This window comes from Lacerta agilis, chromosome Z, assembly GCF_009819535.1.
Source record: "Lacerta agilis isolate rLacAgi1 chromosome Z, rLacAgi1.pri, whole genome shotgun sequence".
NCBI lineage: Eukaryota > Metazoa > Chordata > Lepidosauria > Squamata > Lacertidae > Lacerta > Lacerta agilis.
Genome location: NC_046331.1, coordinates 30555573 through 30579545, shown reverse-complemented (window position 1 = coordinate 30579545; position 23973 = coordinate 30555573). Strand labels below are relative to the sequence as shown.

The window sequence follows — 23973 nt, the reverse complement described above, 5'->3', positions numbered from 1 at the left end:
ACATCTCCAACATGTCATCTTCCTCTTCCAGTCTGAAAAAGCTGTATTTTCCAACTCTGCTATCTGGGGGAAAGGGCTAGGGGCTGCTAGGCCCATGCTCTGCACGCAGAATGCCATAGGTTCAATCCTTGGGATCTCTAGGGACAGTTGGTAAAGTTTTCTGCCTGAAACCCTGGAGAGCCACTGCCAGTTATTGTTGACCAGGGATGGGGAACCTGTGGCCCTCCAGATATTGCTAGATTCCGACACTCATCAGCCCCGGCCAGCATGGGCAATGGGCAGGGATGGTTGGAATTGCAATCCAAGTAATATATAGAGGGCCAGAGGTTCCCCACCCCTGACATCCCCATGGAAAGTGATTGTATAGAATGCATCTTGTAACATTTCTTGCTGCAACACTTGACCAGCTTGTCCCCACCCCTGTCTATGTCTCCTAAAACCCCTGGATTAGGGGTTCCCAAACTGTGGTCTATGCACCCATTATCCTTCTTCGGGTTGTCCACTGCCCACTGCAGTGTTTACGCACAGTGAAGCATTTTGCACCTCTACTCTATTCAGAATGGAAGGGAAGGTGGGTGTCCAAACCTTGCATCCAATGAAGGAGTCGTGTTCAAGGTAGGAAAGGCTGGGTCAGTGCATGCAAGCAGGAACCAAGCAGAAAGAGCAAACGGTCTCTTGTGCGTTGTGAATTTTTTGAGTGGTTATTTACCTAGACCTTTCACAAGTGCCACAGAAAGCATTGGCGAGCACACCAGTGCCCATGGGCACTGTGTTAGAAATCCCTGCCTTAACACATATAGCTAATAAATTAAGGTACTTTATTTGTGGAAAAGAAAATTCACAGGTCATTAAGAGAATTTAAATAACATATATTTGAACAAGGTAACCTGAAGGCCCACCAGGTCTTGAGCAAGAAAATAAGTTAAAAAAGAAAATAAGAAAATAAATGTTTCATGTCACCAAAACATAGCTGACTGGAAAACAGCTGCAGTCAAGATACTAAACAACAGGAATCCAGAAGTTTTGAAGGAACCTAAATTGTGTTTATGGAACTGTCTTTGACAGGGAAACTTGTGGCCTACCGGACAACATTAAAACTTCAATTTCCATCATTCCCAACCTGTGTGGCCAATTATCATGGACCATAGCAGTTGCAGTCCAGCAACAACTAGAGAGTCACAACCCTATCTATTAGCTACACAAAACTGAAGCTCCTTCTAAATAAACACTGTAGGGACTGGGTGTTTTAAAACAGTGTGCCTGATCCCCCAATACAGTTAGCTGAATGTGCCAAAGGGCTCTCACACTTGCATGTCTCACATCTGTTAGGAGCTTCCTTTCCCACAGGGTATTGCACAATGGGGACTGTTGAGGGTGAGCCTTGGCCAGACGGTGAGCGAGCAAGCCCAACTTCTATTTGCAAGTAGTAACAAACTTGGACAGCTCCCCTTCGGCCCAGACCTGTGGCTTAAAATTTCTTCAGCGTAATTTGCACATGGGGGTAAAACGCTTGACCCAGTTCAGAAGGCACAGCATCAATGGGGGGCTGATCTCAGCTCCAAACTCTGCCACACCAAGCTGGCCACCTTCCACACAGAAGTGTGCTGCTAAAGGGCTGCTCCTTATACTCATCCTGTGAAAGGTATGCATTCGGTTACAGCACTCCTATGGGTTTGAAGGCACATCGCTGCCTTCTCCCCTGGACTCTACTCCTTACCCAGGACTCGCTGACCAATCATGTGGTCATGCTGCTCTGAATGGCATAGAAGAAACTAGAGTATAAAAAGAGGCCAAATTCCTTAAAAATGAAAAAAAACACTTTAAAATGTCTATTCTCAACTCAACATATAAATTAACACAGAACTACAAACGGTGGAGGAGCACCAAGGGTGCTAAAGGACAACCAAGTCTTAGAGCCTCAGCTGTCACGACTGTCAGGACTATCCTTGAAAATGCAGGGCCACAATTCTATCCATCCTAAGACAGACCCATGTGGTGCCCATGTGGATGCAGTGGTGTAAACAGATGGCTGCCGCAGCAAGACCCATTAACCACCCTTCTAAAGGATCTCCCCTTACTTAAGCTAATCATGAGTTCAACCCAACTGAGTATCCTTCAGCTAGGCTTTTTTTCTTCTTCGAACATCAGACATAACATCAGTCAACAGTTATCATGTAGAAATGACAACACAGTCCTTCTGACCGTAATAACTGACCCTGCTGCATTAGTGTGCTAGGCAGACTACTCCAGGCTCTGCAGGCAGATAAGGAAATTGAAATTGCCCCCCTTATTGCCCATCCCAATTTGATCTGTCAGTTCAGATGATGCTCTGGAAGGCCCAGTCCGGCAACTATGACTCCCTTCAATGCCCCCTTGTTGAAAAATTATACCCGATTCCTCAGGGCAAACAGGTGCTGAGGCCAGGTATGGGGCATGCCCCTCCCTTTAGCAGAATGGTTTATTATTTGATTTCAACTTATGTCCCATCAAACTATGGTGTGCTTCACGCCAGGCTCCCAGGGGGGCTCAAGCTGCAGGGGTTCGGGTGCTTCGTCCCGCTTACAGCAGACGCATTGCAAGAAGTCAGAGACGTTGTGCGTAAAGAGGCGGCGGCAGGGGTGGAGATACTGCATGAAGAAGAGCATGAAGGTGATAGACAAGCAGTAGGCTACAATCAGCTGCAGCACCAGAAACGGGGCACAGAAGTACTCGTAGACGTCCGTCATGAAGAAGTACCAGACGACAAGCAGCACACTGTTCTCCAGCCCTCGGAACACATAGTAGAGAACCATGCATCCCCAGCTTTGTGACTTGGCAATCAATTCCCGGTCAGCCAGCCTGAGCTGCACAGCTGACCAGCAGAAGATATTGATGCCAGCGTAAAGCAAAGTGATGGAGAACAGGACCGAGAGGGTGCCCACCCGGCTGAAGTTCTTCTCCACATTGTCAGGTAGCTGGGCACCACTCATCCAAAACTGCACCCAGGGCAAGAAGAAGAAGAGCAGGAAGTTGGCCCCACCAATGGCCATAGCATAGTGCTTGAAGACGCTCCCAAAGAGGACCAAGATGGTGATGCGGGTTGAGATCTCCAGGCTACGCCACAGGATGATGCAGATGAAGGCCAGCGGGTGCAGGCGGATCTTGTAGTCATCATACTTGATCTGGATGGCCAGGACGTTGCAGACCAAAGCTCCGTAGGTGACCGACACCAAGCAGATGCACATCAGGACTGCTAAAAGAGGTGGGGAGGAAGGCCAAAGAGTGAGCACACAGAATCAGCCCAGTGAGTGTTCATTGCACAATTATTGTCACGCCTCGGTGCACTTCTGCCTTGCAATTAAGCCCACAAAAGTTACTAGCCCATTGGAGCTCACTTAGGAGCAATAGTAGTAACTTGGTGCTAACTGGTTGCTCATTCTTCTCTGCAATGTGTTGAAACAGGGGCTGCTCAGATAGTTTACAGAGTGTCAGCTGGGGCAAGAGGCACACACTGGGAGATGGCAGAGATGAGATGGTTTGACAGAGATTGCTCAGGGCAGGTGTTGGGTCAGCTGCTGCCAAAGAGGTAATGAGCGCTAGATATTCAGGCCTAAAATAGCCTAAGTAGTAGCTCTGTTGAAATGGGGAAAGAATGTCCTGATGTGGAGGTTTTTGGCTTGTTCTGCAATGGCAAGTATGTCTCTCTCATCATCTGATTCCTACATCTGCTGAACATAGCTGGAAAATGTGCAATCAACCACATTGTACAGACCAGTCATGTACAATGGCAGCCCTTTGGAACAAATCAGGCCAGCAGACAATTACGGGCTGTTGGTCCAGCAAACTACCCTTCATTTAATTTGCCTTACCATTCCAAGGTCACTGGTGGCTGTTGCTGTGATAAATATTTATGCAACAACCATACAAACAAAGCTAGAGGTTCATGTAAAGGTATGGCTAAAGCAATGGCTGATCTGTATCTTTTGTGTAGCACAAGCTTTTGTTTTTGTTTTTTTTAAAAGAATCAAGCTGTTTCCTGCTGGAAACCCAACAGGTCTTCCTGCACATACAGATGAAAACGTGTAAATTTTGAAATCAGCTCACCAGTAGCATGGCCACTTTCCTTTTTATTATTTTCTTTTCAAAGGGGACTCTAGATAGGGAGAAATGAGTTCTGAATTTCCTCATTCAGAACTGGCTAGGTAGCCTCATTCAAATAGAAAGAGGCTCTGCTTAGGGCTTTGGTCACACCCAGTTCCAAATACTGCTCCCAGGAAATACCATTTGGCTTTCAAAATAGATTATGCAAATCATCAATAAGCAAACATGAATTGTGAGGCAGAAACCCCAGGGACGGGCACAAGATACCCGCAGAGTGACAAGACTTCTGTAACACTGGGAACTGATTTACAGGAAGATCAGCAGCAGTGATGTGGGGGTGGGTAGGACTGTGTTTGGAGAAGCATCTTCCCTTTCTCTGATGTGCTGTCACCCCACATGGAAACTATGCAAGCAGTATTAACTCCACAGAAGTGGCTGCTGAGTTACTGTTCATCATTCAATACCTAAAGAAGCTAAGAGCTGGTAAACCCATTATTATTCCATCACCTTAACCCACACAGGGCACATTCAGATTGTCACTATTTTCATATGGGATTCAATCACATGTATTGACAAATTCAGGTTGTTCAGTTAAACATAAGCAGTGGTAAGGGGAAAGCATTTTACACATGGGCAGAGGCTCTGACGCTCACCCAGTGCACTTCATAGCTGAGCAGGGATCTGAAGCTGTTTATTCCGTATTGATTTAATTGCATGGTTCACATCGCGTAGTAATTAGGCCAGAGCTTTCAAACTTTTCATGTTGGTGACACATTTCTTTTTTAGACATGCATCATTTCGCGACACAGTAATTCATTTTTACTAGGAAACCGGAGGTTGAACTAACCCTTTTCCACCCCCAGGAGGAGCACGGGGAGCATTCACGCAATGCAGCCTCTTGACACACAGTTTGGAAAGCTCTGAATTACGCTTACCAGGACTCTGCATATGGGCAGGCTCCCAATGAGGAGCTCACAGCTGCTTTGCTGCTCCCTCATCCTTTTCGCTCTCAGTACTGTGCTATGCTAAGCCATGATTCAATGTGTCTTTTTTTAGTGTGCTAAACCCTCTCCTCACTCACCATGAGCTACAGCCAAGAACAAACCTTGGTTAATGAGGAGAGAGATTAACCACTGTGGCCCAGTTCAGAAGGCATGGTATGCTAAAGGCCAGGGAGGAGCAAAGAGCCTATGAACTCTCCGGGAGCTTGCAGATTCACACAATCCCATCAAGCTACGGTATGGCTCAACATGCAGTGTGACCCAGGCCAGTGTTGCAGCAGCATTCTTGTTTGTATGCTCCAAGGCTGATCTCCAGCACCGAAAGCAGAGAGCAGCACTGCTTAAATCTAAGCAATGGGAACACCTGCTGTCTCTTGACAGGTATTCATTACTGCAACCACACCTCTGGGCAGAATCCTATATTAAACAGGTGCCAGAACTGAGTCACACCCAAAGAGTGTTGCAAAGAGAGCAGACACTCTTGACTCACAAGCCAGAGAACTGCTTCTGTGGAATTTACCAACTACGCCACTTGCAGCTGATCCAGGCCTATGTTTCAAGGTGCATTTTCAGCATCAGCCAGAAGTATGTGATAGCCTTTAGCTCACTTCACATGGAGAGCCAGCAGTGGTGTAGTGGTTAAGAGTGGTAGACTCGTAATCTGGGGAACTGAGTTCGCGTCTCCGCTCCTCCACATGCAGCTGCTGGGTGACCTTGGGCTAGTCACACTTCTTTGAAGTCTCTCAGCCCCACTCACCTCAGAGTGTTTGTTGTGGGGGAGGAAGGGAAAGGAGAATGTTAGCCGCTTTGAGACTCCTTCGGGTAGTGATAAAACGGGATATCAAATCCAAACTCTTCTTCTTCTTCTTCATTGAAAGAAACACGCAGATTTGTAGAGGGATTGATATGTAGTATGGGTTACAATTTAATGCATAAAGCAAGGATGGGGGAACCTGTGGCTCTCCAGATGTAACATGATGGCAGCTCCCATCGTTCTTGACCATTGGGCTATGCTGGCTGGAGATGGTGGACGTTGGAGTCCCACAGCATCTGGAGAGCCACAGGTTCTCCATCCCTAACACAAAGCATCACACATCAGGGGAAGGGTTCAACTAGTGATTTGGCAGATACTTTTCAGTCCTCCGTGGCAGCTGCAACATATGCAACAGCTAACCAGATGGATCACCATTACTGACTGCATGCAGATCCTTTGCAGAAAAAAACCCTTTCCAACACTTGCAGCTGATCCAGGCCTATGTTTCAAGGTGCATTCACAGAAAGGGCAGGTGCGTTTGCTGCATTTATAACGTAGCTCTCTGAGCGGCTGACAGACCCACATGTGGGTCTTCAGATTTAGCGATAACTACCGGTATCTCATGATTGTTCCATGGCAGGTCAGATGACTGAATGCTTTGCCAATACATATATTTATGTGTGTGTGTGTAATGTAAGTTGAGCAGTTAATTTTAATGTTAGACTAAGCCATTCCCCATTCCTGGAGAGATGACGTTGCAGGTTGGGAGCAAGCCCTCCCCACGTGCACAGGGCAGTATAGCCCCAGCGCCATTGGGGAGTCCTTGGCAGCATCATTCCTTGGCCGTTCAATCCAGACGATCCAGGGGCGTGGTCTGGCCTATTTAAACTGGCCACAGCCGAGGACTTACCCCTTTTCTTCCTGCTCGCTCAGTTCTCCTGCCCTCGCTCCCTAAGTTTAGGCTCTTTATCTCTTGACCTTGCTATGGACCTCGGTTGGTCGCCTGTCAAAGGGGCCTGGTAGGAATTTTTTCCACTTCGCAAATTGGCACCGGCCATTTGGTTTTTTCGCCTACCTTGTAGCAAATTGGCACAACTTTGTAAGGTTTGGCGGTTAGGCATTGGAGTATTAGGTTGAAGGTGAGGGGAGGTAGTGGCCATCACCTACCCCCTCCTAATTCAAGGGTATTCCGTTAAAGGAATCTGAGGGGTGTGATCTCTGTCTGATGCCCCAGACGAGGGGCTAGGGCCATAGCACGACCCCTAGCGGTGACCCTGAGGGAGTCCCTAGTTGATGTGCATCAGCAGGGCTCCCCCTACTGGTGGTGAACCCTTCCAAGACTTCCTGCAGATGGGCAGGAGTCAGATATAGTCGTGTGGTTTCCAGTGCCTAAGCCAATACCACTCACATTCTGTAACCAATAAAGTTGTGGCCACACAACAGAGGGATCCAATGCAACAGCTGCACCAGTGGAAACTCACTGTGCATATTGCAAAGGATTGCACTATCCATTCTGCAAAGAAGTTACCTGATTGTGTATTCTCTGCCACACACATACTGGCACAAAACATCTCACCCTCGGAACAGGTAGGTTGCTAGTGGCTGTAACCTAGCGCTACATTGGATCCAACCCTTCTAGTTTATTGTTTATCCTGATTTGTTGGCAGGGAAATTCTGCAACCCTAGCTATTTAACGAGTAGTTGTTCTGATTTGTTTGCAGGGAAGCTTAGCTGACATTGTGTCAGTGCATTTTCCCATCTCTTCCCTTACTGCAAAAAAAGCCCCACCTTTTTGGGAAGAGGGTTTGCTGTGCAAGACCTCCCATTCAATTATAGTAGCACAACCTGAACTTGCTGGTATGCAACTGGAATCCCACCTGAAAGCAGCAACCGCCTGGAAGCAGGGCAAAAAAAAATATGGCTAACTCTCATCTCCCGCCCTGAAAATGCCAAACATGGATAAGTCTCGTCTCCTGCCTTGGTGCCTTCTCCTCCCTGCAGTCTGCAGTTGTCACATCTCAGCCCTCTTCATCTTTGACCAAAAGTCTGTTGCCAATATCCAGTCTGTGCACAGGGCAGGTCTCTGAGGGCAGCAGTCCAGGGCCCCAATAAGCAGAATGAGTTGGAAGGCCTCCAAGCACAACTCCACATTACCATCTAAAGCAGGAGTGGGGGAACCTCAGTGTGGGGCTGAATGTGACCCTCCAAGCACCTCTAACTGGCTCTCAGAAGTCTCCCCAGGCCACACCTCCTCACCAGCTCCGCTTCATGATCTTGAACTGTGACCATGCCCTCTCGCTTTACTGGATGGAGGACAGTGAACAGCAGTGTAGCTAGCTGCTTGGTGCACCCAGGGGCAAGGCAAGCCAGGCCGGAGCACGCTGTGCGGAACCTCCACGGGGTCCACAAGCCCTACATTGCCATTTCAGGCAGCGCAGAGCCTGCAGGTGCCTGAGCCACTGCGTCACTCCCCAGGAAAGACATGTGCCTTGGCTGCGCTGCAGGCCAGGCCACGTGGTCACCCCCCTCAGTGATGACGCCTGGGGAAGTCCGCAGCCACCGCACCTGCCTTCCTACGCCATTGACAGTGAAGTATGGGCGAGTGTGCAGAAAGTGCTGACGGTTGTGTGGCTGCGTTGTAACTCTACAAAGCTTAAGCACTGGATCCATGGCTCCACCTACTTTTACTACTGGCAACACACACCAGTGGCAATGTGACCTCCAGGCTGCAAAAGATTCCTCACCCCTAGTTCAAAGAGAGGCTCCCCTGAGACCACTGAGACCAGAGTCTAAAATTACCAAGCTGCATCACTGCCAAAGTCTCTCATCATTCTGTCCGAAGGATGCACATCCTTAAATTGCTATGGGGACATCCTGTCCAAACCCTAACCCCTTATCCATTACCTTCCAAGCCTTTCACAATCTTGCACTCTCCCTGTTCATTCTTGTATCACATTACAACTCTGCCTAGGACCTTCACTCCTCTAGCTCCATCGGCCTTGGGTATCAGACTCGCACAAATGAGTTGCTCCTTATGCCTGGAACTGCCTCTCAGAACACTCCTAGGATGCCATCTCTCCTACTTCCTCCAGTTCCCTCTTCAAAGACCACCTTTTCCATGAATCTTTCGTCACCATCTCCTTACCTGCCTCCCCCCCCCGCCCAATATCCTTCTGCACCCCACCCTGCAACCTGGTGCCCTCCAGACATTTGGGACTACAATTCCCATCAGCTGCTGGCTGGGGGTGATGGGAGTTGTAGTTCAAAAACACCCGGAGAGCACCAGGTTGCGGAAGATGACCCTACTGTAAGTGAGCCTAAGAATGCGTAGCTGAAATAAATGCATATTCCCCCATGTTAACCCATCTCCATTTTCCCTGTTTTGAATTTTAAAACCAAATTACATGTGCCAGAGTGCTCAACGGTTTGGTTTATCTAGGAATGGAGCTCAGGTGACCCTGATGCTGTACAGTACATGTATTATCTTCCGCCAATGCAGGACGTTTAAGAGTTTGGAGGCATGAATTAGGTTAGGGATGCTCCTGTCAAAATTCCCATGTTGTGTCCATGTGAAATTTGTTTGGCAATATCCTTGATATTTGCAAATGTTCGTGCACTTTACAATTATGTTCCTGTAGCATGGAGATTAATGGCAAGAGAAAAGAAATTTTGCAAGACTTTACGGTCACCAAGAGACTTCTGCTCTGAGCCTGGAAGGACAAACAGTGCCATATATTATGCAACAGTCTGGTGACCTTAACACTCTTGCTACATTTGAACATACATACATAAATATTTAACAGGGTGGCAAACTGTTGTTGTTGTTGTTTTCTGGAAACAAGTATCACAGAAATGAGTGCTAAACTTCTGCGGGATTCAACTGCATTTCCAAAGTGGCTTTTATGTCATGCGAAAGAGCACATAAAATGCAAATATTAACAGGTCAGGAAGAATAATGTGCTGCCCTCTGATGGATGTATGGATAGGGTATTGTATTGTTAATGTGAGCTGGCAAGGCAGTAGAGGTTCTCTGGGTTTGTTTTTTCTTTCTCTCATTCTACTTTTTCTCTCTGTTCTTTCTTTCTTTCTTTCTTTCTTTCTTACATTTGCATTTTAAAAAAATACTCTTGTAGCTGTTTTTAAATTCTAACAAACAAACAAAGTCATGATTAAGTATATCTTGGCCCTTACATTGTATGAGCCTCAGGATAGGGACCTGTCGTCCCCCATCCCCATCCCCCATGCCCCCCCCTGTAAAGCACCATGGTCATTCAGAATGACGTACAGTATATTGCTATAAATAATGAAATGGATGATAAAATTTGAGAGTGGGGAAAATACAGGATGAGTTTATCGTTCTGTTTTGATTTTTCTAGTTTTTAAACAATATTCTGAGGCAGCATCAACAAGTTTTTTCCAGAACTACAAAAGAGAACTTGGGATTCCCACATAGTTATTATATAACTCTACGAGCTGCAGTCTGGAAATAAGCAATAAGCCTCACTCTGCTTATGATGAAATTGGAAGTGGCCCCAATGATGCAACTCCCACAGCAATGTTTCAATGGGGACCTATAGCCAGCCCTGTACTGTTTTTTTTTAAAAAAACAAGTTGAAGTGGAGACAATAGCTGTACCATTTATCTGTTTGCTTTGTAACACAAAACCCACCCAATACAAACTTTTTTTAAAAAAAAAAGTTCAAAGTCGAGGTCCCATTTTAAAATTTTCATTTTGTTTCCAAGGTAGGCTAGTACTACACCCTGATTCTGCAAAATCAGGCTGGGGGGGGGTGCAAAAAAAAGTCCTATAGGATTGGCATTATTGTTTTTATTTGGGGTTGCACTGTGGAAGTCCACTAATCAGTTAGATTGGTGGTTGCTGACCTTTTTAGTCCCATGGGTACATACATTTGGATTCTTGAGTGAATACTTTGGGCACGCAGACCCAATAGAATCAAACTAAGCTTCCAAAAGCACATAGAGCTAAAAGAGGAAAGAGCATCACTCCTCACATTCCTCCTCCAGCTCTATGTGCTTTTCCAGGTGCGGTGTAGCAGCTGGGCAAGGACTCAGGAGACCATAGTTCAAATCCTCACTCACTGGTGAGTTTGGGCCGGTCACAGTCTCTTAGCCTAACCCACCTCATAGGGCTGTTGGAAGGATAAAACTGATGGGGAGAACCAGGCATGCACCCCTGGTTCTCACTATAGGAAAGGCAAGCTATAAATACAGGGGGGGAGGGCGGTTGAAAAATAATAAAATGGCTGGAGCAACTTCCCTGTGAGTAAAGATTGCAATGTTTCGGGCATTGTAAAATTTTTGGGGGGGAAAGGGGGCGACATGATAGATATGTAGAAAACCATGCATAGTGTGGAGGAAAAAGGTGGGGAGAGACCCCCCCCTCTCTCTCTCTCTCTCTCTCTCTCTCTCTCTCTCTCTCTCTCTCTCTCTCTCATACTAGAATCCAGGATCACGCAATGATGCTGGAACAGTGACAGGTTCAGAGCAGACAAAAGGAAGTACTTCTTCATACAATAAATAGAACCATACATTTTACACACCATACATTAAAAGCAACTCCTGCCCAAATAAAGGACCCAGGGAACTGTAGTTAGTTAAGGGTGCTGGGATTTGTAGCGCTGTCAGGGGGGAAACTACAGTTGCCAGGTTCCTTTTGTGGGAGAGCATGCTTATGGTGTGTATCCAGCCATTGTTTTCACAAGAGGTACCAGCAACGGCCATCGATGTAAAAGGCCATCAGTGGCTACTAGTTACAATGGCTGCTGCCTATTACCAACAGTATGAGAGGCAGCGATGACTCTGAATTGCAGCTGCTGCGGAGCAACAGTGAGAGAGGGCTCTTCCTCCCTCCCACCTCCTGTGTCCTGCTTTTTGCCTTCCCAGATGCTTCTGTTTGGCAGCTGTGGGAAAGAGGATGCTGGATTAGACAGGCCTCTGGCCTCAACCAGTAGGGTGTTTCTTATGTTCTTACAGACCTCTGCTGGGCAGACCATGTCAATTGTTAACATCATTGATTTAATGTCCTTTTGTTCTGTCTGGGGTGGGGTTCTTAAGGTCTGCTTCAGGCCTATTTGCAAAGCTTTCATTTTGTAATGCTCCAGTTCACTTTGAAAGAGAAAGCCTGTTTCTGTAACCATAGATGAACTTCACCAGGGAGGTTAGCACTGTGATGGAAGCCCAGAGTATACAAATAACTTCAGTGAGAGTTGCCAGCTTCCCTTACCAATCGTGCTCCCATGCCTTTAGCAGCAACCAGATGCTAACTTAAGCATCTGAAGCTTTTTCATGTCAGATCTCTTTTTTTCTGTTACTTTAACTCCGGTCTAAAATAAACTTCACCTGCTTACTTTCTGCAGGGTGCGCTGTTATTAAAGGTGGAAGAGCAGAGCCTGTAGAAAGTTGGGCAACATGGCTGCATTTTTTAACGTTCCCTTACGTGTCTTTGTCACCCGCTTAAAACATTTTGGTTTAAACAAATCTACCTGGACATGTAATTTTATCATATATGGGGTTTTTTAATTTAAAAATCTGATTTTATCTATATTTAGAAATTTTATTACATCTACTTTTATTGCTAGTCTAAATGAATATTATTTAATGAAGATTTTATATATTTTTGTAAACTGCGTAGTGATTCATTTTTAGATTGTTATACAAATCTTGTTAAAATGTTTTTAAAAAAAACAACCTTCCTGCAAACAGAAACCTAGCACTGCAGGTACAAAGTTGGGCTAGAAGCCTTCTGTGCCTTATGCCATAATTTTCTATTGGCACTGTGTTTTTGTTTTGTTTGTTTGGGTGAGGAATATGCATCCCATGCATTCTGCCCACCCTTACCACCCTAGCATTTGTATTGCCTTATTCTGTTGCAAATCTAGACCCTGTTTGAGTCTGGAGAGAGCAGTGATAGAGGGAAAGGCTACAATCACACCATACATTTGAAGCACTATCGTGCCACTATCCAGCAATCCTGGATAATCATCAGAATCATAGTTTGTTCAGGGTTCTGGGAACTGCCACTCCATGAGGTCAGCACTGTAAACAAACTGTGGCTGCCAGGACTCTCCAGGGCTATTAAAGTGGTATAACAGGGCTTTAAATGCCTCGAGTGGATGGGATCTGAGAAACAGAGGACTTCCCGCGACCCTCCTCCCAAACCCTTTATACCTTGCACCAGATGAGCAAACAAAGCCCACCCATGCTCTTCAAGTCCCCCTCCCATTCTGCACAGTAAAGAACTGTGACGCTCTGCTCTGCCTATTACCTCTGCTGGTGGGGACATTCTGCTCCACAATGCTGACATAGAGCTGCAATGTGAGCTGCGGAGTAGAGCCCAGGAAGGCCTGGATGACAGCCATGCGCTTGAAAGCGTTGCGGTGGGTGATCAGCCTGCGCACCAGATGACCCACTTCCTGCTCCAGCTCAATCTCAGAGTCCTTGTGGATCAGCTTCTTGCGAGTGATGGTGACGTAGGGCTCTTCCTCCCTCCCCAACCTGTGGAACATCACTACGGCGTCTAAGCACCTGCATGAGAGAAAGAGTCAGGATCAGTACAGAAGCCACCAGCCCTTCTCTTAAGGTCTTCACAAGGGACAAGCAAACAGGTATACTCATGAATATTCATGCATTGTTTTGGGGGCAGGGGGCAGGGTGAGCAAGTATTTTGAGCTAGGGTTTCAGCCATAGGACTTTAGGGTTGCAAAGGATATTAGGAATACCCTTAGTCCAGCCTTCTTCAGCCTTGAGTCCCCAGGTGTAGATAGACTCCAATTCCCACCACCATCCCAAACCATTGGCTAAGGTGGTTGGGGATGTTGTAGTCCCAAAACACCTGGAGACCCAAAGCTGAAGAACTCTGATATAGTCCAAAACCATCAATCTCAACCAAAGCCAGGTATAAAATAGTGACGTGGAGGGGAAGGGAGAAAAGCAACACTTGGTGTAGTGGCCGCTAGAGTGTTGTACTAGTGCCCGGAAGCCCAGGTTTCAAATTCCCACTCAGGCATTAAAGCTCAATGGAGGACCTTAGACGGTCGCCATTTCTCAATCTAACCTACCTCGCAGGGTTGCTGTGAGGATAAAACAGAGAGGGAATGAACCATCTACACTGCTCTGAGCTCCCTGGAGGAAATGTGAAATGTAAATACAATATAATGAAATAATATTTCGTACTAAGAATGACACCTCTGGATACATTTTAGCCCAAGAAATAGGTTATCGTACCAGATCTGAACTCAGCGTCTTTTTGCATACAAAGGTCCGCTATTTTTTCAGCCTGATTTAGAATAGTTAAAAAATTATTTCTGTTGTTGTTGTTGCCGCTGCTGTTGCTGCTGCTGCTGCTGCTGACAACTATTCGGAGTCAGATCTACAGCAAATCACCCAAAGGTCTGCAAACAGAGCTTTGTCTCCTTTCCGCCCTCCACTGGGGTTGCATATTTCCTTCCGGTTCATTATCTGTTGCTGCAGAAGTAGTAACTATAACAAGAAACTGCCAATCTCAAACGTTAGCTACCAGCAGGTGATAAACACCCAGCTTCCGAATGCGTCCGCCACTCAGGAATTTCCCACAGTTTTAAAAGCAGCACGCCCACAACTGTCTCCCAAGGCAAAGTACGAGACTGAGAGCACACACCCTTTTCAAATGATCCAGCAAGACATTTCGTTGGGGACAAAGCAGCGCTTCTCCTCCAGAATGACTCACCACGACTAGAGCGAGATGCTTTCAGCTCCACCAACCTGACAGTGTTTTGTTTTTTTGGCTTTTGGACCACTTTTTTTTTTTTTTAAAGCAAACAACTTCTAATGCACTGAGGTCCAGCAGTGCCAATTAAAAGAAGAGAAAAAGAGGCTAGGTTTTTCAGGTGGCTCCGGGGACGGTGGTGCCGTGCGTCTTGAGGGAGCCATGCGGCCATTCCTTTAGAATGAGGCAAAGACCCCCTCTTTCTCCAACTCAAGACTCATATGAACATAGGAAGCTGCCTGATTCTGAGTCAGAATAAGCCTTCTAGCCTTTGGCCGTCTAGCCCAGTATTAGCTGTGTGGACAGGAAGTGGCTCTCTAGGGGTATCAAAACAGGGTCTGTTTTGATCCTATTGAACCTGGAACGGTTTGTATGCAAAGCAGGTGCTGTACCTCTGACCAAGGCTGCATATACACCGTAAAGTACATTTATAGTACATGGCTTGCTTCCCCAAAATAATCCTGGGAACTGTAGTCCCTCCCACAGAACTACAATTCCCAGCACCCTTAGCAAACTACATTTCCCAGGATTCTTTGAGGGGAAAGCCATGCGCTTTAAATGTATGGTGTCCACACAGCCCCAGACACAGATCCTGTGCTTTTCATGGCTACACAGCGGCCAGAATATCAACTGGTAAAGCCTTCCCCATCCCTGTACTACTACCATACACAGGATTCTCAGATGTAGCAAGCAGCCTTATATACAGAGTTAAACCTCTGATCTGTCTACCTCAAGCGCTGTTTACGCCATCTGGCAGCAGCTTTTCTGGGTTTCAAACAGGAAACTCAAGTCTTTCCCGGCTTCAAGCTGGAGATGCAGGGGACAGAACCTGGAAACTTCTGCATAACTCAAAGGTTACAGGGACTTGGGATGTGACCAGGAAAATACAGACAGAACCTGTGTTCAGCAATTGCAGAACATAACCTCATAGGACATTCCAGGTGAATAGATCCTGGGAATTATTACTCAGATGCAAGTATGCACTGGATTTCGACATGTGTCTGTCACTGTTTTTGTAGGCTAGAGCCTGCATCAGATAGATGAGGTGTGTCCTTAGCTGGAAGATATTCGTCAATATGTTTATTTTGCACACATCTCAGCTTTGCATAGAAACATTTGAGACTGTACCCCTTGCCTTTCACTGACTTTCTGACTTCACTGTTTACCATTTTATTTCTTTATGTGTGTCTCTCTGTTATCCACTTCACACATCTGATGAAGTGAACTCTTGTTCATGGAAGTCTATGTCACAGCCCTGTTAACTTCCCTGTGTTTCTCATGATCATGCCACTGCTGCTCATGTGGGACGGGCATGCAACTCTTCCCCACCATCTAAGATTTAGTGCAACATGGCAGCTTGTTAATAAAAATCAAAGGTAATGCGGTATAAATGGGAGCATTAGAAATGGATACAATAAACCCTCATGTCTGAACACAGCCTAAGTTTGGGCAAAACCTTTTTTGGGACCAACCAAATTGTCAGGGAAATGTGGCAGTCCTTCAAGTTACCGGTAGAAGCCGGAAATGACAAACCAGGTATTAATTTCTCAGAAGTGGGGAGGAGCAGCCATAGCTTCTTCACCTCAGAACCATAGGTGTGTGACTTCATACCTGTAACACCTGGGAGGGACTCAGCCTGCAATCACCATCTTGGAACCAAGTCTATAATTTGGCCTCATGGCTACCACATCCAGGCTAATTTCTGCACTGTTTTGGTTTTGGTTTTCCTTCATACCCACGTCCCACTGCCACCCTCCCTGCTTTGTATAATACCTCACCTGATGGGAGAATAGAAAAAAGTTGCCACGTTTTTGTGGCATTTTGGTTGGTTCTAATAAAAGTTTATGACCCAGCTTTTGGATTTCATTTTATTTTCCTTATGGACCAACCTGGCTACATTTGCCTTTTATGTCACAAAATAAGTGTTAAAGTCTTTAAGGTGCCACGAGACTTTTTGTTATTTGGGGGGGTCCGGGAGCCTCTCGTCATCTCGCATGAATGATCCGGCCCCAACCCATGCTAAATTTGCATCCCTCCATCTTTGCCCACTCCTCCCAACGCCCCATAAACTGCCTTGTACATTATGCTTTCAAAGCTTCGTTCAACCTGGAATGAAAGGGAGCAAACAGAAAACTTAAAGAATGGCTCTTTGACGAGTTCCATATGCTAAGAATAGTACTGAGGGCAGCTTCGCTCCATTCCCTCACCAGTGAGAGAGGGAGTGGGAAGACTGAAATTGAAGGGTAGAGCACAGGGCAAATGAGGGCTAAATAAAGCACAGGGTAAAAGCAGGCAGAGAAGAGGACCTTCCCGGCTTGGCCAGTCAGAGGAATGCTGGCCAACAGGGCTAGCAGGACGGAGTGGGAGAACCCTAATGATTTGTACTTCAGGCTTAAGCTGGAGAAAGAAGAAGCATTTGGCACGAAGAAGCTGGCTTTGCTTAAATGAACCATTAGTTACAGCAAACCACAATCCTGGGTCAGACACAGGAACGTGCTAACTTTATGGGAAACAGCAAGTAAACACTGCTAAAGTCGTACACCTGGCCACGTGGAAGAAGGGAAACACACAATACTGGGGCTTGCCTGGTCTTGTTCCAACCTGTGCATGTTCCACTAAACCATAAACAACATACACCACTGGCTTCAAGTTAGTTCCCCAGCCCAATTCAAAGTTTGAATTCTAAAATACCAAATGATCTGAGCATACATTACGTATATTCTCTTACGTATATTAAGGCTGCAATATTACACACTTTTACCTGGGATCAAGTCCCATTGAACTCAATGAGGCTTTCTTCAGAATAGACGTGCATAGGATTGTTTGATAACTTAAGGTGTGGGTTTTTTGTGTGGAGGCTCTGGTCCATGGGCTCTCACCACCTAAAGTACAGTAGATGGGTTCACAGGACACCACGTCAGGTCCACTGCAACTGTGGGACTTCCTTTGCAGGGACATTTGCCTCACTCCTTCCCTGCTGGCTTTTAGGTGGCCACCCAAGGCAGTTCTCTTCCAAGGAGCTTTCGGAGTGTCCTGGCCATTTTAATTTGTAAGGAGTGCCATGTGTGGAGGCTTTTGCTGCTTTGGTGAGCTAATAATAATAATAGATGATGATGTGATAGTCTGCATCATTTAATTGGAGCCAATTGATTGTAGTGATTAGGAGTGTACAGACTAGGACCAGGGTTCAAATCACCCACTCAGCCATGAAATTCACTGGGTGAAGTTGGGCCAGTCACTGTCTCTCTGCCTTATCAACCTCACAAGGTTGTTGAGAGGATAAAATGGAGTTCAGGATAATTATGTATGCTGCCTTGAGTGCCTTGGAGAAGTGGGATATTAATGCAGCCAGTAACAAAAGTAGAGGATTGTAAAGCTGGTAGATGTCAGGCTACAAAGCAGCCTTCCCCAACCTGGTGCCCTCCAAATGTTTTGTACTACAACTCCCATCAACCTCCAACCCATGCTGGCAGCAGCATGATTGCAGTTGCAGCCCAAAATATCAAGAGGGCATCAGCTTGACAAAAGCAGATATATTTTTAATTAATAACATAAAGCCTTGTGACTTGAGCAAGGAAAACCACATCTGTCTATAACAATGAATGTAAAATTTATGCACATTATTTCTCTTCTGCACTATGTTCCGCAACAAACCACATTCACAAGTGACAGAACTGCAGCCTCCAAAGTTTGTGGGAGGTGGGGTTTCAATGTGAAGAGCATTCCAAAAAGAGCTCCCCACCCCTTCCCTTTCTGCACTCAAAAGAGGTGAAGGAAGAGCAAAGCAGAGACTGGGAGTGAGGAGTGGAGAATGAAACATCTGGACAAGCAGAGGCAGGGTAAAGAATTACAGCCTTTGCCGACCCCCCCCCCCCCGTTTGACTCATGGGATCAAACCAGTTTCCTTGGGAGGAAGCCAACGACCTTTCACCTTGGAAAGCAAGCAGATTGAAAACAGCAAGTTCCCATCATTACAGAGAGCATATGATTCTCTGAAGGCAGCTGGGATGTGCTCACAAGGCAAAAGGAGGGATCTCCAAAAAAAAGATGGGAATACCCCCACCCCACCCCCCCAAGCAGTATCATACTTTAAACCAGGGTTTCCCAAAATTGGCTCTCCAGCTGTTGTTGGACTACAACTCCCATCATCCCCAGCTAGCAGGAACAGTGGTCAGGGGTGATGGGAACTGTAGTCCAGAAACAGCTGGAGACCCAAGTTTGGCGAACCCTGCTTTAAATGGTCAGGCTTTCTGCAAAGAATCCTGGGTACTGTAGTTTGTTCCCCTCAAAGAGCTTCCATTCCCAGTTTAACAGTCAATCCTTCTTCTCCATGAATTGTTGCTCTGGGAGGGGAATAGGGGTCTCCTAACAACTCATAGCACCCCAACAAACTACAGTGTGAAGCAGCTTTTCAAAACTCTGGAGTTCTTCTCCCTTCACCTCCGGGGTCCCACATTTGGTGAAGACCCTTTGGATGTGATTCTAGTAGCAGGCTGCTCACCTTTTACCTGCTCTTGCACTGCCAGCCAATTTGGTACCCATCAGTCCAACTTGCATCTCAATCTCTGGCCCCTCCACTACACCTTGTGTCTGAAGTCCTACAGTAGTGTAAACAATGGAAGGTCAAAGTAGACATGATGATACATCTGTGAGGGTGGTAGTTCAATGGGGACCACCATAGTTCAGGGGCAGAGCACCTGCTTTGCACGTGGATGGTCCCAGGTTCAATTCCCAGAATCTCCAGGTAGGGCTGGGCAAAGCTCCTCATCTGAAACCCTAACAGCCACTGCCGGCCAGTGTGCACAATACCAAGGTAGATGGTCCAATAGTCTGACTTTGTATAAAGCAGCTTCCTATGTGATTGGATCTCCTGCTGTTTTGTTTCTTAACTTGGGAGACATTCATGGAGGGAGGTCTAATTGGATTGGGGCAGCGGCACCGTGGGAACAGGAACTTTTCTCCCCACAGCAGAACTAAAAATTTCTTTGCAGAGTAGATTCTGCTTGTGAAAATGGCATGTGAAGTGCGGGGATTAAATTGCCTCCTTCCAGCACTGCTGCCCCATTCAGTCCTCCCCTATCCCATGCAGGCTAGATTTTGCTTGTTTGCGATGGGCAAACTGGCCCCATGTGCGCCATGTGTCAATTGCACCGAGGTGTGGGACAACCAAGGGCTGTGCATGCTTTATGCTTCAAAAATCACAGCCCAAAAGTGCAGCATCTTCTGCAAGTCAATGAATCCCGCAGCTTTCCAGTTTCATAGCGAAATTGGTGTTTTAGCCCTTGCAAAGACATGATTGGAAGTGCATGGGGCAGGGGTCCTATTAGTTCAGGGGTGGGGAACCTTTGTCAGAGCAAGAGCTGTATTCGCTTGCAGACAGTCTTCTGGTAGGCTGCTTGCTAGTGGTGGGCAGGGTCAGAGGATGGAACAACAGGTGTGATTCTTACATTTATATAGTTTATATAGTGGTCTACATTATAGCCTCAAAAAAATTCAAAGGTTCCTACACACACACACACACCACTTATGTCACCCTCCAAGAAAGTAAAAGGCATTGTTAACAAGGGCACATTCCAGCCAAGCAAAAGCACAGCACCGTGGAGATGTGCCTGGAGAAGGGGCGTGGCCTAGTGAGAGTCTCGAGGGCCAGTTAGATATGTCTAGAGGGCCGCATTTGCCCCCCCCCCGCCCAGACCTGAATTCCCCATTCCTATGCAATGATGCTAGGAGTGCTGAATGGCGCTTCCAAATGGACAGATGAGTTTTTAGTATTCTGAATGGCACTTGGCCAGAGCTACCATCACGCTAGCAGTGGTGGACTCTGGGCTCTCAAATTTCAGCACCACCCTGTGTGATGCTAAAATTGGGGTGCCCTCTGCATTCCGTTCTACAGTATTGTTGTGATGGCCCATGCAGCACAATGGCCAATGTGGCCTAACAGGTTGCACTACCCTAAAACTGCCTCTGAGGCTAGAACTGTGTGGTGGGGTAGGAGAGATGAAAATAATGTCAATATATTTCACACCTGGCTACCAATTTGCTCCTTTGGCTTCTGATAGTACATGGGTAAAAGTCTCAAATGTCCAGGACACAAATTTTCATGGTCCTCTAGCAGCTATGGTGGCTCATTTGCCAGAACCAATGTATTTAGTGTTAACTCTGGAAGCATATACTTGATTCTGACCAAACTCAGCCTCCTGATGTATATTTTGCTCTGGGACGCTTAGTTTAGTCAGAATCGAGTAAACATTCCCATAGTTAATGCTAAATACATTACTTCTGGGTAAATGAGCCAACCTAGTCGCTAGAGGACTGTAAAGATTTGTGTTCCAGGCTTTTTAGACTCGTCTACCCATGTACTATTAGAAACCAAAGGGGCACATTGGCTGCCAGATGTGAATTTTCTTCCAGCTCTCCTGCCCCACTACTGGGTGGCAAAGGTCCAGGGCCCCACTCAGCAGAATGAGCAGGACCAACAACCTTAAGAAGCATAATAGGATGCTGTATCAGTTATGCACCGTCGAATCTAACACACAACTCAATTTTCAAAACTTTGAAACCAAAAAAGTATTTGCTGGTGCCATCAAATCTAATGTGCACCCTAATGTGCATCAGAATTTGTGGGCATTCCATTCCATTAAATATGGTATCACCTGTTTTCAGGACACACACACACACACACAGTAGCTTCCCAGTGCCTTTTGCTTTCTTCTTTCTAAACTCAGAGTTTATGATTGCAGTTCTACACAAAGAACCCTCCAACTCCCTGCTGGGTGAAGCTCCCTGCTAAGTAAAGTTGAGGGGGGTGGGCAGGGGGAGTTAGGAAGCTGCCTTATATGGAGGCAGGCAATTGACCCTTCTAGTTCAGTAATGACTGCACTGACAGGCAGTGTCTCTCCAGGGTTTCCCCGCCCTCCCTGGAGATGCCAGGGACTGAACCTGGAACCTTCTGCATGCAAATCAGATGCTCTACCACTAAGCTACTACAGTCCTTCATCTAGCTTAGTACTATCTACAGCAGGGGGTTTCTCCAGGAGTTCAGGCAGGGGGGATTCTCAATGCTACCTGGAGATGCTGGGGATCGAACCTGGGACCTTCCTGTTTGTGAGGCAGATGCTCCACCACTGAGCTATATGGCACCTTCTCCAAACGAAGTTGGTAGCACGGCTCACCTGATGAGAGGACCCAGCAACACAAGGTGCATGAATAGGATAAAGGGCTGGTCACTAGTCAGGTCCCGGTTCACAAAGATGAGGGCAAGCTGGTCCATGACGGCAGGTATCAGCATCAAGAGGAGAGTCAGGGAGAGCCAGAAGACATCATTGGAGCAGCTGTAGGCATAGCTCACAACACAGGCAGAAGTAATCTCTGCACAGTAGAGGATGGTCATAAAGGCGATCCCTATGGGCGGGTTCACCTTGGTCACAGTCTGGGATGCGACTCTGCGCACTATGCGGCGGGGATGGTACCTCGCCCCCCTGGGAAGGGCCAGGTCTGACCATTCCCCACTGGAAATGTTACACACAGAGTCCATCCTGGGGCCCACAGATGACGCAGAGGAAAGGAGGCCTCGATGAGGTCAAGAGCATTCACACAGAGAAACCCAGGCTTGATCCCGGTGGCTTCTCCGGCATCGATCCTGCATAGGGACTTTGTGTTTCCAACCTGCGAAGAAGTCCCTCACCACCGATCCAAGGCGAAGAGGGGCTTCCCAGAAACAGCCGCCTTTTATTTCCTTCGCTCCAAAATCCACGTGGGAGTTCCAGCACCCTCTGGCTCTAAAGAGCAGCGAAACCCGAAGTCCCTCGCTTTTTAACTGAGGGAGGCGTGTCTCCCTTCTCCGCTGAGAACAAGACGGCGGCGTCCGCAGTCACTCTGCCAGAGCTTGCTATCGCCGTCGGGGTTCTTCGGGCCAGATCAGCTCCGCTGAAGGGGAAAAAGAGAAAACGACAAGAAGTCAGCAGCGGAGGGCGGGGGCGAGAAGCAACCCAGATGCCACGACGAAGGACGTCGGGCTGGAGGCGTCGGCGATCGCTTCCTTCCAGCTGCCTAGCTAGCTACCGATCCGTGCGCTCCGCGAAGCGCGCGAATTGGCAGGGCAAGCAGACAGGCAGAGGGAGAGGCTGGCCAGAAAGAGTCCCTTTGCGCAGCCCGATCGGGGGCCAGACGTGAGATTTCTCCCCTTCTCTGTTTCGCACCCTGCGCGCTCGCTCGCCCTGTCTGTTTGGTCTTATCTTGGAAAACAGGTGTGTCTGCACTCGTTGTTGTCGGCAACGCTGGGTCCTAGTGCACGCCTTCTACAGGGCAGAGTTCTATTTCTTAAGACACCGCCATCTGCAACTCCTCGCTTGATCAGCGGTAGGGTTGTAACTTAACCAGCGGCCGCCCTTACTTTATGTTGGAGGTCCTGACCCGTGCCTTTAATTGTTGCAGGCAGAAATTCAACAGATGTGGCTATCCCAGCATAGGCATGAGATGGAGAAGTTTCACCTGTTGAATTTCTAACTGCTACACTGCTGCTAAAGGAGATTGGGGGGGGGGGAGTGCCTTTCAGCATCTAGCTTGTGCACTTATGAACATTATCAATACTGAAATGGGAGAGAAAAGCAGAAGAGAGCCAGGAGGTCTGCTGCATCATATCAAGGCTAGGCTGAGGCTCTTCAAGTCACAATTTAATATTGCTGTAGACTGCAGGGAGGGGAAATGAATTTCTTAACCTGATGCAAATGTCCTGATTTGTTTTCCTATGCCTGCATTTCCCACAAGCTCCTTTTCAATGGAGCCATCCTCTGTAAACTGTGTGTGCAATGGATGTCTGAAATGTACACACCTCAGCTTAGCCATGGCTTACACGTTCAAACTGGGTGGAATGGTTGAAAGAAAAGGCATCTCAAGAAACTGGGGGACACAGATGGATTGTGGCTAAATGTGTGTGGCTTCAAATGCCACAGCACACTGGAGCTGGAGTAAGCAGTACAGTAATTGGGTGCACAGCCTGAGAGTCACAGCATCTTTTTTTCCTGTTTTGCCACAGTGGCCAACCAGGTGCCTCTGGGAAGTCCATGAGCAAGAAATGAGGATAATAAAACCTCTCCCAGTGTTGTTCCTTAGCAACTGGTTGTTGTCGTTGTCACCATCATTTTAATTACATTTACATCCCACCTTTCCTCCAAAAAGTTCAAGGTGGTGTACATGTGTCTTTCCTCCATTTTACTCTTCCCCTCAGACCCTACAATCAACCAGTGGGCATCATTGCTGAGTGTTGAGTTCAACCCACGTGCAGGTTTTTCAGTGGCCTGCAAAGCCCACTTTCTTTCCAACCACATTTTTACCTGCCCTGCATCTGATGTCACACGGAATATCAGGTGTAGGGG

The 23973-nt window shown here is 47.0% G+C and overlaps 1 protein-coding gene across 1 annotated transcript; it reads right to left on the bottom strand.

Annotated features, from left to right (window-relative positions):
- Positions 1-1649: 1649 nt before the first annotated feature.
- On the bottom strand, positions 1650-22813 carry XKRX (XK related X-linked). The gene is made up of 3 exons (XM_033137800.1): positions 21772-22813; positions 13121-13380; positions 1650-3232 (listed from the first exon to the last, which is right to left on the bottom strand). Exons 1-3 carry the CDS (start codon positions 22131-22133, stop codon positions 2487-2489), a joined length of 1368 nt encoding a protein of 455 aa, XP_032993691.1. The 5' UTR covers positions 22134-22813; the 3' UTR covers positions 1650-2486.
- Between the last annotated feature and the right edge of the window lie 1160 nt (positions 22814-23973).

Excerpts from the sequence above, each read along its gene's own strand:
- XKRX (XM_033137800.1), bottom strand. The coding sequence starts at position 22,133 with ATGGACTCTGTGTGTAACATTTCCAGTGGGGAATGGTCAGACCTGGCC. Across the intron at positions 13,381-21,771 it reads TTGCTGGGTCCTCTCATCAG|GTGCTTAGACGCCGTAGTGA; the intron begins GTGAGCCGTGCT and ends TCTCTCATGCAG. Across the intron at positions 3,233-13,120 it reads GAATGTCCCCACCAGCAGAG|CAGTCCTGATGTGCATCTGC; the intron begins GTAATAGGCAGA and ends CACCTCTTTTAG.